Consider the following 15,839-nt stretch of genomic DNA (forward strand, 5'->3'; position numbering starts at 1 on the left):
CGGGTAGGTCAAATTCATATCCAGAAGTTCACTGCACTTTCATTATGCTGTTGTTAAGTTCCATGTTCCTGCTGAAAAGATGACATTTTCTATTGAACAGTGACATTTGAAAATTTAAAACTGACATATTACATTTCTTCTAAAATATTTGATTCAGCAAACAAATGACAGACACGGATATTTTGGATTTCATTGGCTTCTGCAGAAACATTATGGAACTTGTTATTTGCTCCCAAGTTTTAAGTCCTTTTTGCTTTATATAGGTAAGTGGATAAAAAAAGCAGATGTATAAGCTGTTTAGAATAACACCACAAAAACTTTCCTGAAGTTTAGTTTTTTTATGTTTATCATGGAAACATTCTTTGAGACATTAAGAGCCAAAGAGAGATTAGTTAGTGGAACAAAGTCTCTGTCTAGAAGTGGTATGTATGTATCACAACATATCAGAAAGCTTTTGAAAGGATAAATAGCAGATATTAGACATGAAAATGCAAATATGGCCCTCAATCCAGATTACCATTTTTAAAATGTGATATGAAAATCCACTGCAAAAGGCAGTCTCAGACAGAAACACTGAAACATTCTAACCTCTATAGCAATCATTGCATCTGTATACAGCTTTGTTAACTACAGTATTAAAAATGAACTGGGACTCCAGTTAACAATCACAGTTGTAAATTTGTTGTGCATTAGAGAATCTGGCCCAGTGTGTGTCACAGTTGTTTAATTCATCTAAAGTTGGCAGGGTTTCTTTTTACTTAAATGTATTCACACCCATGCAAGCTGTCAAATTGGAATTACTCTTAAGGGCTTAGGCTGAGCTGCAGCTGCAGTGGCAATGGGGGCAGGGAAAGGGGGGCTTGCACTGCTCCTTCTCCTGATGCCCAGGAAGTTGCTCCTTCTACTCTTAGCCTGGCCATGTCTTCCCTGAGTGCTGATTGAAGATCTGCTTGATTTGTTTGGACTCCACATTTCATGTAATATTAAATGACTTAAGGATGTCCTTTTCATTTAGCAATGGGTAAAATTCGGGTATGGAAGAGAATATCCTTGCAGCTTTAAATGTGTAAATGATCATCTATCATCACAGCCCTATTCTCTCTGCTGCTAGAGGAAACTCTCTTCATTAGAGCTGGGAAAAGTATTTGCAGTAAAGCATTTGTTCAGAGAATGTAATCTTTTATTTTTTTGCTTTTTCCTGTTGAAATTTATCTGCAAACAGTCTGATTTTTATGTGCTGTCCTATTATTTAGAGTTATTTAGCAAGTTCTTTATGCAGCTGTGTTAGGGTTTATGCACTGCTCCTGAGCTGCTCACTCTGGCCATTTTTCTCAAGTATGAGCCAGTCATAATTTGCTATTTCTTCAGCAGATGATTCAAGTAAGTTTGTTAATGTTGCCTTCATTTTCTTCTGAGCATCCTGGAGGACTGCTTAACTTAGGGCAGGATCTGTTGCCTAGAGGCATCCATGCTGTCCAGAGTCTTTATAAACTATCCTGGCTGACATGATGGCTTTCTATCTCTGACATATCTCCTTTTCTTTGCTCCTCATGCTGTTTTTGTGTTAGAATTTTTGATGGTTTTCTATAGTTCAAAGGTACTTCTGTTCCAGTTTGGGCAAATTTAGAAATATATATATATCCTCAGAGAGAAGGCACAACTACCCCTCCCCCACCAGGTTCGGGAAAAAATAAATTTTCCTCGAAGGAAAGTGAAGAAGATAAAACTATTTATTTAACAAACACATGGGAAGGAAAATAATGTTAGATGGTAAAATCTTTCGCGGTAGAGGAAAAAACCTGGGAAAGTGTTCGAGTCCTCCCTTTGGTCTCCTCGGAGCTGGGGCTTGGGCCGGGGCCAGGCCCTCTGTGCCCGGTGGAAAGTCCTCCCGATGTGCTCTGATGTTACAGCAATCAAGTAGTCCAGTAGAAAAGGGGAAAAAAATCTGGAATTTCAGAGAAGGAAATCCAAAGTTCAACTCTCAGTCTCTCTCCGGAGAACAAGAAGAAGAAAAACTGGCCAAAAAAACTGACTGGAAAAAAAACAAGCCGGGTGCTTCCTCCCTCCCCTGCCCCAGCTAGGGAAAAAAAAAAAACAAACCTGCTATCTTTTTGTAACCTTGAACGAGCTGCAAACTGCTTTGAGAAAGTTTTGCTCAGTTTTTTCCTTCCCCCTTTCAGGCTCAGTTTAGAGGCATAGAAAGGCACAAAAATTAATTTCTGGGCATAGGCAGCGATATGGGATATACATCATAAGGTCACCCCAAGACAACTTCCTGGTATTTTATAATGTCCTGGTATTGCAAGTATCTATGTGTCATCCACTTCATTAATTTGTCAACTCAGTCTAAAAAGTCATTGGCTTAATTTGTTTCACCAAATAGCTTTGGGAAAGTTGTTCTAGGATCTCATTCCTTTGTTGGCTGGAGTCCTCCTAATTCCCAGCATAGAGTCATTGTCATAATACTGCCTCCCACACTGCGGGTTTTTTCCTGTAAGAGCCCTTTAAAAGCAAGTGCAGAGCTTGATGCAGTTGTGACAAGTTCCAACAACATATTTAACTTTAGCATAGGGCTATAACTTTCACAAATATCAAATTAATGCAAAACTATGAGACTACATAATGTGTGTTAAAATAATTAACTAGTACCCAGCTTCTCAGACAGTATTGGTCATCCAAGCTGAAAATTTATCAGCATCACCTTCTTTATCAATATATAGATACATGATCACATTGAACAGTCAGAGTGTGTGCTATCAGATCCTGGAACTGCTTCAGCTTCCATTCAACCGATGTGTTATTGTTATCCTCACACATTTAACAGCTTTGTCATGGAGAAGACTCAGTTTATTTTTCTTTATGCAAACTAAGTTTCCTGTGTAATCACTTGATTGCTGAACATGGCTTTATACAACTAACAAATATTAGCAAACATGGTAAAATCATCATAAGTGGTAACATGTACTGCCAGTATGTATGGGCATTGAACTGCACGCTTATGTATTGGCAATTCAAAGTCTACAACAGAACTAGTAGGTTATAGAAATGCAGCTACAAGGTGTAGAAAATTGATAGACAAAACCAAGGAGTGTATTTACCTCATTGTGCCTCACGGATCATCATGCAAACCCATAATTATGAACTCTCTTTGAAGAATTGTTAAAATCTCTGAAAGTAATTTAATAGGCTGGTCTCAGACAAACAGTGAGTCTGAAGAAAAGGTTCACTTTGAAAGATAGGTAGACACATTTGTTGTAGTCTTAAGGTTATTACAAGCATCACATTTCAATGGAATGTAGAGAACCAAGTTTAGGAGCCCAAGTTCTGCACATTGGAAGCAGTAGAAATCTTGACAGGAAAAAGTATCTTTAGTTGTTTAACAGACTAGAGTGGAGAGTGCCTCTCAGCTTCTCCCTTTCCTCCAGCTTCTAGAGGGGGATCAAGGTTTACTCACTCCATAGGCAATCCACTAAGTATAACAAAGGAGACCCCGTCTGTAAATTCTGTGTAAGTACATACATGACAGTGGAATACTGTCATTTTATTATTAATTCAGATATTCAGGGGCTAAATTATGAACTCAGCTATGGAAATTGAAAACTGAAAATGTATTTATTTCAGAGCTGCACATAATTATATACTTCTAGTTTGCCCTGTCTATTTAAATTACTTTATGCAAATCTCATTTTCAAGGATTATGTATAGAGTAAAATTAGATGAGCCCTTAAAAAGCTAATATAATATAATTGTGGTATTATTGTGTGTGTGCACAGTGTGTACATAAGATCCAGATGCTAATTAGTAAATCAGGTTGATTTAGCAAACAGAAATTTGTTCTGATGAAAAACTGAAAGAAGAGACAATTACATCCTAGAAAGTTATTGTTTGTACTATGAGCTCACTGAAAGGAAAAAAATTAACATAGCAAAAAATACTTCTAGAAAAAAACCCACCAATTAATTCATATTTGCAGGAATTCATTGTTACCAGTACCTCATCTGATGGCTTTCCACAAAAAGACACGAGTTGTTTACTCTGAGTATTGATTGTGTAATGGTAAGGCAGCTTTATGCAGTCAAATCTTCCACTTGCATCTATCACTGCATTTCACTTGCCAGTAATGGAGTTAGGGAAATTTGCATCAGATGCATATGTAGTTCCTTAACCCTTATTTTGAGGAATACAGCTGGCTCCATAGGGTTAAAAATTCTGTGTTACACCTCAGTCTCTTAAACCCTGGGCTAAACCAAGGTTCTTTTGCTTTGGGTAGATGCAAAGGAGAAAATTCCGACCAAATATTCTCAAGAGGTAAAAATACACAAAAGTTTACTGGCAAACTATAGACAATTAAAGAACATTGGCAAAAGAGTAAATACTACAATAACATCACTTATCACAGCATAGACTTTTCCCATTGAACATAGAAAACCTAATAATCTATTCAATGTTACATTCTGTGAGACAACAGTTAGAAGAAGAAGAAAGGGAGAAAAACAGAAAGACAGGAAAGATATAGAAAAACAGACATATAACTACCAGCTTGTGGTTTCCAGTGATGTAAAGCTCCAAGATGAAGGTAGGGTTAAAGGACAATGTGCTTGCCTTGTAGTGACCCTTCTTAAACCTCTTTAGCCCATTCTGGGCCTTTCTGCCAGGAGGGACTTCCAGTCTCTCGGCCACTCAGAGACTGGGTTAGGCAAAACTGGGGCTGCCTAGAGTGTGCCATGATTGACAGATACTGTGGGGCTGGGGGGGTATGGGGGACAGGGCACCACCTCACCAGAGCAAGGTCTGACTCATCACCTACCATGCATTCCAAGCCCCCAAGATGTCTTGAAACAGATAACCTTTTCCAGTCTCTTTTCCACTGAGAGTCAGTCAATGTACAGTTTCCCTGAACCACACTTGCCCATGTGTATCTCCTCAGACGGACGCTGTCCAGAGGCTTGATTCAAACAACAGCCTTGCACTCTATGGAAAAAGAACTTCATGTAAAAAAATTCTGCTTCACAATCATAACAAAAAGGGTTTTTAAACTACAAATATAATAACTGTAATTCAGGTAAATTTTGTTATTTAGAATCAAGTGGGCAAGTCAGCTTTGCTTTTCTTATTGAAAGCTGACATTTAATGCCTGAAAATAGATGAGAAATGAGTGTGAATTACTCAGAGAAAAATATTGCTGACAACAGAAACTTTAGAACAATTGCATGGAACATCCTCTCAGCCTAAATTCCCAGCCCTATTCAGGCCTTAGCAATGTGTTCATTGCTTCCCAAACCCCCATTGACTTCAGCTGGAGTTCTGAATGTCTCTAGAACAGGAAGTACATTTCATACTGTGGCAAAACCTCTGCTGTGACCTGTGATGGTTTATCACTGACCCTCAGATTCAAAATCTCATTCACCAGGTCACAAAAGCTGAGCAGAACATGAGCGCAGCAAATGTCACAAGACCAACCTAGCATCTAAAATTCTTGGTTGTGAATAACACAGCTGGTATCAGCGCCATCTTTTCGAGTCTAACGCAAAAGCTGCAGTGAGCAAAGAAAAACAATCCATTCTATGTTCCATTTCAGAGCTATAAATTCAGCTTTGCATTTTGAAGGACTTTTCCACATAAATATGCATGTCAGTTTTCTTGTCAAGTTTTCCCGTATTAAAATTGAGGATTGTACCAACATTTATGTACAATGAATGGTTCAAAATTAATACTGACCTGCAAGGAGAAACCCTTATAGAGTCATAGGACATGTTGAATTGGAAGGGTCCCATCAGGATTATCAAGTCCAACTCCTGGCCTTGCACAGGACCCCCCAAGAGTTACACCATGTGCCAGAGAGTGTTATGCAAATACTTCTTGAACTCTGTCAGGCTTGGGGCTGTGAGGACTTCCCTGGGAGCCTGTTGCAGTGCTCAACCTCCGTCTGTGCGAAAAATCTTTTCCTCATATCCAACCTAAACCTCCCCTGACTCAGCTTCATGTCGTGTCCTCAAGTCCTGTCACTGACAGTGAAGAGATCTGTACATTTATATCTTTATATTTATATATATCATATTTATATTTAGATCTCCATAATTTACTAGCTTTTTGGTTCCTGCAATTAATGTGGGAGACAGTTGTAAAGATCTTGTGCTTTATTCTAGTTTTTCTGTTCCTGGCTATGGAGACATGTATTATGCATTGTACCAAAAACAAAAAAAAAGGAGAAAAAGATAAGAAGAGCTAAATACAGAAAAAACAAATCCAAAGCTGAGCTGGAGTCCACCGCTAACAAACCAGAATGAATTATAGGGAGTCAGCTGGTGCACTTAGAGCACTCATGTTTTTAAAACTGCTTTCATATTGTCAGGGCCCTGACAGCACCACCAGTCCTGCCTGTTCCTGGCCACCTCCTGGGCTCCCCCAACCCTGCCCACAGCCCAGGACCCCATCTCAGCCCCACAAGGGCCATCAACCCCTGCTCTAGCGTTGCCTCAGCAGGGCTGATCTACAGCTTCCCACAGCTCTGTCTCCCCAGGGACAAGCCCAGCCAGGTCTGATATCTTCTGTCTCTGACACTGACCAGTCCCCATCTCTTTCCCCATGGACCTGCCTAGCCACTGAGAGGCTGTGCCTCACTGTGGTTCCCCACACTGAGCCTGATCATTTAAAACACTCTTTCAAAATAAAAAAAAAGGTCATTCACAATGAACATATATTTTCATTCCATAAAGTACTTGCATTTTAATGAAGAATGCAGTTTCCTAGCAGCAGGTGTTAACATCGAAATGAAAAATTAGATCATTATATTGTGTATCTGCTTTCAGAAGGATAAATTGAAAATAGGATTTACTAAAAACACTGATAATATCTTGAAACCCTCATTTGTCTTTAAAGCAATATTAAATTTCATGGGTTTTCTAGTTTGCTTGAGGTATTTCAAGACTGCTTGGGGAATACACAGTGGAATGTTTTTCTAAGCTATCATAACTGCAAGTCTGCCTGAAGTGTGATAGTGATAGTGAAGTGACCTGTTGATAGCTTTATGGAGGTGCATTTTTGGATCCCTGTATCCTCTCTTATTCTGGAAAAGCTTGAAAAGTATTACAAAGCTTCTGATTCTCAATCTTTCTGCAAAAAATGCCAGAATCAAAGGTGAAATCTGAGGCCACACGAATCTGTTCTTAAGTTCTGATTATGCAGACCCTAACCGTACTTACCTACAGCATCGAGGGCTATGCTTGGTGTTTAAAATTAAGTAAATACACAAATCTTCCCAGGATTAGGATTATCCTTTGACACTCTTACTTATTTTCATCACCAATTTCCTCTGACTAATATTCATGATCAAAAACGGAAAAGTCAAACTACGAAGGAAGTGTTTCTGCTGTCATCTGTGATTATTACTTTAGTCCGATGGGCAGAGTTAACAAAATGCACCTCCTTAAGCCTAGGTCCATGACCAGCTAATTTGGTGCAAGCTGAGAAAAACTCCAGGAAAGACAGACAAGTAAATGCTTATTAGACAAATAGTATGTGCCATTAAAGTGCTACAAGAACAGTCAAATATTATGAATTTCACTTAATCCTCTTGATATGAGATTTTTTACTGATGGTTTCAGCTCTTAAACCTGAAAGTTTTCATATCTTTGATTCTGAAGATAACAAGCATTAAACCTATAGGAATTAGAAGTCTCTATGACATACCTGTAATATCTCTTACTGCTTGTGATGCTGTATTTCTATGAATGTGAACAACCTTGGCTTTCTGCTTTGAATGCAATCAGATGAAAAGCACAAGTTTTGATGTCCTATGATTACAGCTTTAGCATAGGAAATCATATACTTATGTGAGGGTATGGCCATGTGTACATGGACATGTCATAAAGCTTTTGAGGATATGCTTTCTTTTCAAGTGCACTGAATTTGCATCCATACAGCACGTCTTGTTAGGCATTAAGAGAGTCCACAGGGCTTTTTAGAACTTACACCACTTTTTCTACTTGGCATGCATGGTGCTGAATTAGGGCTGTTTCATTATAAAGCTGGAAATTATTTTCTGTGGTTGCTTGACTATCAGCTTCTATATCCAATACATGGGTAGAGAAATCTGTAAAATACAGTCCATCCTATTTGCTTTATACATTATTGTATTCTTATATTGCATTCTCTGAGATGTTCTAGAAATCCTATGCCTTCTCATAACCATACTTCATTTCTTAGCCTCCTTCTGACCCAGGTTCTTTCTCCTGTACCTCTCCTATGCCCAGTGCTTTCAGCTGCAATGCAAGGTTATTCTAATATTTTAGTTCCTTGTGCTGCTGTGGAAATCATATTCTACAGCATCCTCTTGTGTAATTTTTTTTCTTTGTGAAACCTAATATGCAGGGATAATTCTTATCACCACCATCCTTTTTTGGGGGCTGGGGGGATCAATTTTGACTAGCTAGAGGACATAAATAACTAAATGCTTCAGGAAAATGGGAAAACAAACAGAAAAATATTAGAGAATCATAAGCCTCTATGAAACTTACTCTCGGTTGTCATGGTTTAACCTTGGCTGAAAACTCAGCCTCATGCAGCTACTCATTCTTCCCCCGCCCACTCCTGATGTAATAGGGGAGTCAGAGGGTAAAAGTGAGAAAACTCATGGGTTGAGATAAACAGAATTTAATAGGGAAAGCAAAAGTCATGCATACAAGCAAAGCAAGACAAGGAATTCATTCACCATTTCCCATGAGCAGACAGGTGTTGAGCCATCTCCAGGAAAGCTGGGCCTTGTCACGTGTAACAGTGACTTGGGAAGACAAATGCCATCACCCCAAATGTCCCCCTCTTCCTTTTTCCCCTAGCACTACATGCTGAGCATGATGCCATATGGTATAGAATATCCCTGTGGTCAGCTGGGCTCAGCTGTCCCAGCTGTGTCCCCTCCCAACTCCTTGTGCACCCCCAGGCCCCTTGTTGGTGGTGAGGGGTGAGAAAAGGCCTTGAAGCTGTGTGAGCCCTACTCTGCAGTGACTAATGCATCCCTGAATTACCAACCCTGTATCAGCACAAATCCAAACCACAGTCACATACTAGCTACTGTGAAGAAAATTAACTCTATCACAGCCAAAACTATCACGTTCTCCACTCCCCTTATTCCATAGGATTTAGCTACTTCTCAGAAGAGCACTATCCTTGGGGAGAAATGGAGGAAAGTTATGGACCTCATCCCATTGATGTAAAATTAGGGCCTGAATATGGTGAGTACAAGTAAAATCTCTTCAGCACTAGCTCATTTATCTGGCTCCTTACCCATCCTGCCATTCTTATTATTAATCTCTGTATTGTTTGGTTTAACTAGAAAGATTTTGTGGTCTACTAAATACTTCAGTGAAGTCCAGAGAGATGATGCTTCCTCTAAGTCTTCTCTATAGAAAACCAATTATCCATAAAATTTATCAGCTCACAGAGCCTGGCACAATGTATTTCTGGCAACTATCACCTTTTCAATTTACTTTCAGATATTCAGGTATTCATCCTTCAAAATATGTATGTTCTCAGAACAAGTAACTTTAGTAAACTTTAGTAAACTTTAGCCCCAGGTAGAATTTTGTGTTAAAAACCATACATAGAAATATAAATCTCAGGTAGTTTTATTACAGTTTTCTATACTATGCAATGTGGGTTATATTTTGTGCTCCTCACATACATACCTAGTCAAATACATATCCTGGATGAGCAGAAGCTGCTTCTTACTTGTCTTCCTTTTGTTCCTTTGGTTTGGTATATCAAACTATCTTAATGTTTTCCTACTTAAAAGGGTGAAAAAAAAGGGTAGAAAAAAAAGCAGCTTTCCAAATCTAATACTGTTTTACAGTAGTCCTGTAATTATTTGACTATTGTCACTACCATTTAATATATAAATGAACAGCTGTATGTAGTTGGCGGATGCAGTACTGTGTATTTGAGACATTAATCAGATATCTCACTAAAATGCCTTGCAGAAGATAAGGTTTTGTTTTTGTGTTGTGGTTTTTTTTTTCCCCAGGGCAAGCTTCAGTGTTTCACGGCAGAAGTCTCTGTATTGTGGAACAGCAGCTGGTAACAGGCTGTAGGAAAGTGCTGTCTGGTGAGTGGAACGTGCCTTTATGCTTGTAAAAAATGATCTAATTTATCTATACTTTGTTGGAGAGGGAAAAAAAGAAGGTAGCCGATACTTCGTCCATGTGTGAAAGTATTTTTAAGAGTCGGTGTGTATATTTGGATTTATTATCCCGCCCCAGAACATTACTTGTCTATGACCAGACCACGTATGTAGATGTAGGGACCACAGTTTCTCCACTGATCCTGTTTCTCTCAACTGCCCCTGGAGAGGCCCCTGGAGAGCACTGTTTGTTCATCCGTCTCCTTGTACGCTGTGGACTTGGCAGTACTGGATTAACGCTTGGACTTAACGATTTAAAAGATCTTTTCCAACCTAAACGACTCTACGATTTACCATTTCCAGGAGCGGTGACTGCCAGAGCCGAGCCCCTCTCCCCGGAGCCCATTCCCAGTTCATACCCGCCAGGGACAGCAGGAGCCGGCGGGCTGTCCGGGCACAATGGCGTTGCCAGGGAAGGAAACCCCTTCCCCCAGCATGACTGGTGCGAGGTCAGGGAGGGGATCAAACAGCCCGAGCAGCAGCCTCAGGCACCCAGACACTCCCGCTCGCGGCCGGGGCAGCGGGACGGGAATAGGCTCACTGGGGTACCGCCCGCCACCCGCTGCGAGAGAGCACCCAGCCGCTGCCAGAGGGAATCCCTGAGGATCGGGGTCCCGGCTGCTTCCCCTGCCCCTGGAGGCCGCTCCGACCCCGGCACAGCGCTGACGGCGAACAATGGCCCGCGGCCGTCCCCGGGCAGCTCCGGCCGCCACACGGGCGGGCTGCTCCGGGCCCGCCCCGCCGCTCGGCGGCCGCCGCTCCCCGCCCCTCCACGCCTCGGCCGCCCAAGTCCCTTGAACTTTCCCCGGGCGCTCGCAACAAGCGGCCCACGTCGGGCTGCCGCGGCCGCCACTGTCCACACAGCCCCTCGCCCCTCCCGCCAAGTTCCCCTCAAACACAGCCTGCCCTCGTTGCCTCCAAACCCCCTGCAAGCTGCCCGCCCGGGGATCCCCGGCACGGCGCCTGAGAAAAGCCCGCCGTCCCCGCTCCTCTCCCGTTCACACCTCGCACAGCTCCCACCGCCCACCCCCCGCCCTCCCTCGCACGCCCACCCGCGCCCCCCGCCTCCCCGCCCGCGTTCTCTCTGCCCACCCCGCCCCGGTCCGCGAACGCCCACCCCCTGCCCCTTCCCCAGAGCCAGACCCGGGCAGAGCCCTCCGCTGCCGCCGGCTCCCATCCCTGGGGCCGCGCCGACCTCCGCGAGCTACTTCCCGCCGCCGGAGAGAAGCCCCTCCACAAAGGAGCGAGGCAGCAGGAGGCAGGGGACACACGCACGCCCGGCCGCTCCGTCCGGATGCGGTGAGCCCCCCGCCTCGCCTCCGGGGCCGCGTCAGTGCAGGAGGGAAGAAGCGGAGCAGCGGCGGCGGCTCTACGGCTGCCACCATGGGCTGCTGCACGGGGCGCTGCACGCTGATCTTCCTCTGCTCGCTGCAGCTGGTGAGTGCCGGGGCACGCTTCGGCTTCGCGGGAGGTGGGCAGGGACGGGCGCTCTCCCCCCCGCCCCGGCCACGGCCGCCGGGGGCGCGGAGCGGCGCTGACCCGGCCCCGGAGCTGTCCGCGCCCGCCGCCCCGACGGCGCACCCTCCCCGCGCCCCGGCCTGTAAGTTTCGCGGTGCGACGTGGCGTGGGGGGAGAGCGGCCCCGTGGCTGGGGGACGGATAGGGTCAGCAACCTGGGGAGGGTGCTGCGGCGCCCCAGTCCGGGCGGCTGTCAGCGCTCCCTGCCTGAGGGAGAGCGGCTCCCCCGCCCTGATGTCGCTTCGAGACGGTGTCACTCCCCGCTGAGTGCCGGGCAGGGGCTTCCCCCGTCTGCTCAAAGTAGAGGACGAGGGGAAGAACGAGGCTGACGATGCCCTCGGTCGGTGCCCGCGGGGCGGCGGTGAGGCCGGACACTGCTGGGCGCTGCCGGTGCGGTGGGAAGATGCGGGGACCGGCATCGCCGCTTCTTTCTTTTTCTATTTTTCTTAACCCTTGTAAAAACGGCGTGTGCCGGCTCTCTCCCGTGACTTTTCTTGGGATTCCTTTCCTCTGATTAAGTATTCCTCAGCGTGCAGTTGAAACAACAGAACGGTGTCGCTTCTTTTCTTTGTTTAGTGGAGTTGGTATATTTATTTTAGAGAAGAGAGTTGTTGAGATAAATCACCGCCAAACAACAATAATCTTTCCTCTGGCTCATTAGCAGGATGATAAAATAATGCTTTCCCCTTAACGGTAGTCCCTGGTCCCAAGAGTGTTTTAAAAGATTTTTCTCTTTTCTAGTGACTCAGTGTCATCATTTTGCCACATGTTCTCTCTTAAAATGAGTGCTATTCCTAAAGTGTGTGTGTGTGTCTGTAAAAGAGAAAAGTGGGATGCATTTAGTTTGGGGGGGGGGGGGGAGGTGTGTGTTTGTATTCGTAATCTTTTGCGATTTTTCTAGTTTTCTCTTACAGCACTTTGAAATGGCTTCTGTTTCAGAGGTAATACTCTAGAAGTAATTGTACATACTGCATTTATTTGAAGATCCCCTTTCATTTGCAAGGCTTTGTGCCAGGTTCTTAGCCTGTGTAAACTGGTGTGTCTCCATTGTTTCCAGTGTGAGCCTGGACCTTATTCAGATGTGCTTTAGAGTGATGGGCTTAGTGTGGTATAAGTAACTCAATGGCACAACCGTGCCAAAAACCAGAGGAGGCATATGATTTGTACTTGTAGTGTAAGGAAAGTGTTCTTTATACATTGCTGTTATTTTTTATTCCTTGTTTTGTATCGGTTTTGTGCTAAAGACTGCAGCAGAATTGCTCCTGATTTACATCATGCCATGTGGGAGGGGAAACATACCCTATTCAAATATATCTCTTTTCCAGTTATGAGGATTATAATGACTGTATTTACTATTCTGTAGAATTACTGGGAGGCTATAAAAATTGAAGTAAAGTGTGAATGGCCAGCATAATCTGCAGCGAAATGCATAAAAAGTCTTTCAGGAAAAGAGTCGTGTTTTATAAAAGACCTATCAGATGATATAGCGACTTTCAAAAATTACTTAAAGGCATAGTTTTTTCTGCTGTACTTACCTGCTTTATAGTGATGTTCCACTGTTACATCGACATCTTTTAGGTGCTGATAAATGTCTGTATAGCAAAATGCTGTAATTTTAATTTGTTTTCGTTTAAAAATACAAGTCCTTCTTTATATTCAAGAAGTAATCTGGTAGATATTATGTCCTGGTTCTCACCAATTAATTTTTGTTAATTTTTTTGCAGTAGCCTGGAGGGGACATGGCTAGGATGTGGGGGCTATTCTGTACTACCTCACATCATTGCCAGGGGTGGAGGAAAAGGAGTCTGTTCAGGAGAATGGGCTCCTTCCGGTTGGGCTAGCGTGGCATCAGTGCCTAGCTAGAGAGAGCGGTGGGGTGGCCCCAGTTCCAAGCCAGAGGGAGCATGGCTGCATGGCTGTGGTCTGGTGGGGCTGGGATGAGCATTTTGCATGTGAATCTCTCTCTCTTTAGTACACTTTTGTTATTAATATTGTTGATGCTACTGTTCCTTTTCTTATCTCATTGCTGTTTCCAGTAAATTGTTCTTATCTCAACCCACGATCTTTGCCTTTTGTGCCTCTAATTCTCCTCTCCAGGCACCTGTAGGGGGAAGGGAGAAGGGAGAGAGGCAATGAGGAAGTGGCCGCATGGTTTGGAGAGTCTCAGTGGGAGAACTAAGTTGGAGAGTATCATTCCTAAACTACTACACGTGAACTTAAAGCTCAGATGCTTTCCATGATCTCAGTGGTGGCAGTGTTCAGTTTATATATGTAGAAGTTATCACCACAGGCAGTTTTGGACCTTTTTTGAATATTTAGATTAAATCTTGCAAAATCCAATCAAATCTTGCAAAATCCAATCACTTGTGCCAACTTGTAGAATTTCAGAAGTACTGATGATTTATATGACTTGAGGAAAAACTTTAGAAGGAAACAGATGGGCACATATTTTAAAAAAGTCGTTTATGTTAGTCATGTTCTGGTCATGTCAGAGAAGGGCCTGGGAACCGCTCAGGCTCGGTCTTCAGATTAACCTTTAGATATTACCTGAGAAAGAAATATCTTATTAAATACAGTTGGCAGCACCTTTTATAGCATGCATGTACTATGTAGATTCTCTTCTGTATAAGATGGGAGTAAAAGTAAAAAAGTCAAATCCCTTGAGACATGTTCATAAACAAGATTTGCTTCTTGTTCTAAAGAAGAGTGCATTGTTCAGTGTCCTCAGAACACAGTTTCCTGATTCTTTAAAACTTTTGTCTTCTGTAACTTTTGTCTTCTTTATTGCAGCAACATATAAACAAACAGCCTAGGCAAAAGTGAGGAGAAAAACAGTTGTTGCATTACTGTGAGTAAAATATCCTTTCTCTAGTGTTAACCCATTAAGTGCATTAACTGCAAGAAGATTTGTTTGTAATTTTCAGTGCTGTTTGTCAGTTATGTTTTAATCCATGAAAGTGGAGGTTTTTGACTGACACCTTTTACTTTTTTGTAATAAACACATTTAAATGTTGAATTCAGTAATCCTAAGGACAGTCTGTAGTTAGTCTTCTATAATTTAATAATAACTTCATTTGTAAATGGAAATCCATATCATTATGTGTAATACAGAATTCTGGAAAAAAATCATTGAGATGGAAGTGTAGGTGGCACAAGTTCAGGAAAAGCTGCTAGTCACTTTCAGGGTTTCCTTGGACCCCTTCAGGTGGATTCTACTTCTGAAAACCAAGAAAATTTTGTGTAAGGAGAACTGTGTCTTGCCCCACCACCCCTCCTTGATCTTTCACTGTTTTGCTCTTCCTGACTGAAGCATTGTCATATGCCATTGCCAAAGGTGTCTGAGCAAAGAACACTGAAGTGTATGTGTATCTTTGTGTGCATAAATATGTCATTAAGATTATTAGGAGCTATGTACACATTGGGAAAATATATCATAAGCACATATGGATCCTTTGGATTACAGCCATAATTCTTACTGGTGCCACTAGAAGTCTGAGACATTGGCCTTGTCTGTACTAGAAAATTAAACCAGCTGGCAGAGATTGTGCCTGTGCTATTGCAGACACCATGCCATAAAACACTGCAAGATGAAAATGTTTGGAAAAGAAAAGAAATTCAAAAAACATTAAATTCTGAAAGGGGTAAATTGACAATAAATTGTAGCAAGATGTAGCTGTGTGAATCCAATTGGTGTTAATAAATGTCACACAGGGAAAAACTTCATGCTGCTTTGAAAATATATTTCTGAGAAACTACCTTTGCAGGATAATGTTGTTTCAACATTTTCAATGAGTGGAAGTTTTTGGGACCTAGAAGTATACAGATAAATGAACATAAAGAACTCTAAATACGAAGATGGTGAATGAGATTTCAAAGTGGTGAAGGGACGGTTGTGGAAAGTGTGTGACTAAGACCCTTCATGGTTTTGACAGTCTCATTTTATGTGCTTATTCTTGGGCTCCTCTGCACTGTGTTCCTTCTGTAGGTCCTGATTTAGAAGTGTATGGTTTATCCAGTTATAGCTAGTGTAAAATAGGTTGTTCCCTATTTAACCTGTTACTTTCCAAATAATTAAAGTGTCAGCAGGCCACACTGGAAAATTATTCCAGTGGAAACACAACTTCTGTGTACTAAGTTTGACTAGTGAT

General features: G+C 42.5%; 1 protein-coding gene and 1 long non-coding RNA gene across 4 annotated transcripts in view; one reads left to right on the forward strand and one right to left on the reverse strand.

The window, feature by feature from the left end:
- Positions 1 to 1,906: 1,906 nt before the first annotated feature.
- LOC109144812 lies at positions 1,907 to 11,406 on the reverse strand. The gene is made up of 3 exons (XR_005601479.1): positions 11,318 to 11,406; positions 4,808 to 4,971; positions 1,907 to 1,945 (listed from the first exon to the last, which is right to left on the reverse strand). It is a non-coding gene; the product is annotated as an uncharacterized LOC109144812 (long non-coding RNA).
- Positions 11,407 to 11,430: 24 nt separating this feature from the next.
- Positions 11,431 to 15,839, forward strand: part of NKAIN3 (sodium/potassium transporting ATPase interacting 3) — a 391,690-nt gene continuing 387,281 nt past the window's right edge. For 2 of the 3 annotated variants that reach the window (XM_039549431.1, XM_039549432.1), the window contains exon 1: positions 11,546 to 11,611. In XM_039549431.1, the coding sequence (XP_039405365.1) occupies positions 11,558 to 11,611 (54 nt within the window). In that variant the 5' untranslated portion in view covers positions 11,546 to 11,557. Of the gene's footprint in view, positions 11,612 to 15,839 lie in introns of all 3 variants that reach the window. The other variant, XM_039549430.1, reaches the window with a different exon arrangement.

The sequence above is a fragment of the Corvus cornix genome, chromosome 2 (assembly GCF_000738735.6).
Source record: "Corvus cornix cornix isolate S_Up_H32 chromosome 2, ASM73873v5, whole genome shotgun sequence".
In the NCBI taxonomy this organism is placed as follows: domain Eukaryota; kingdom Metazoa; phylum Chordata; class Aves; order Passeriformes; family Corvidae; genus Corvus; species Corvus cornix.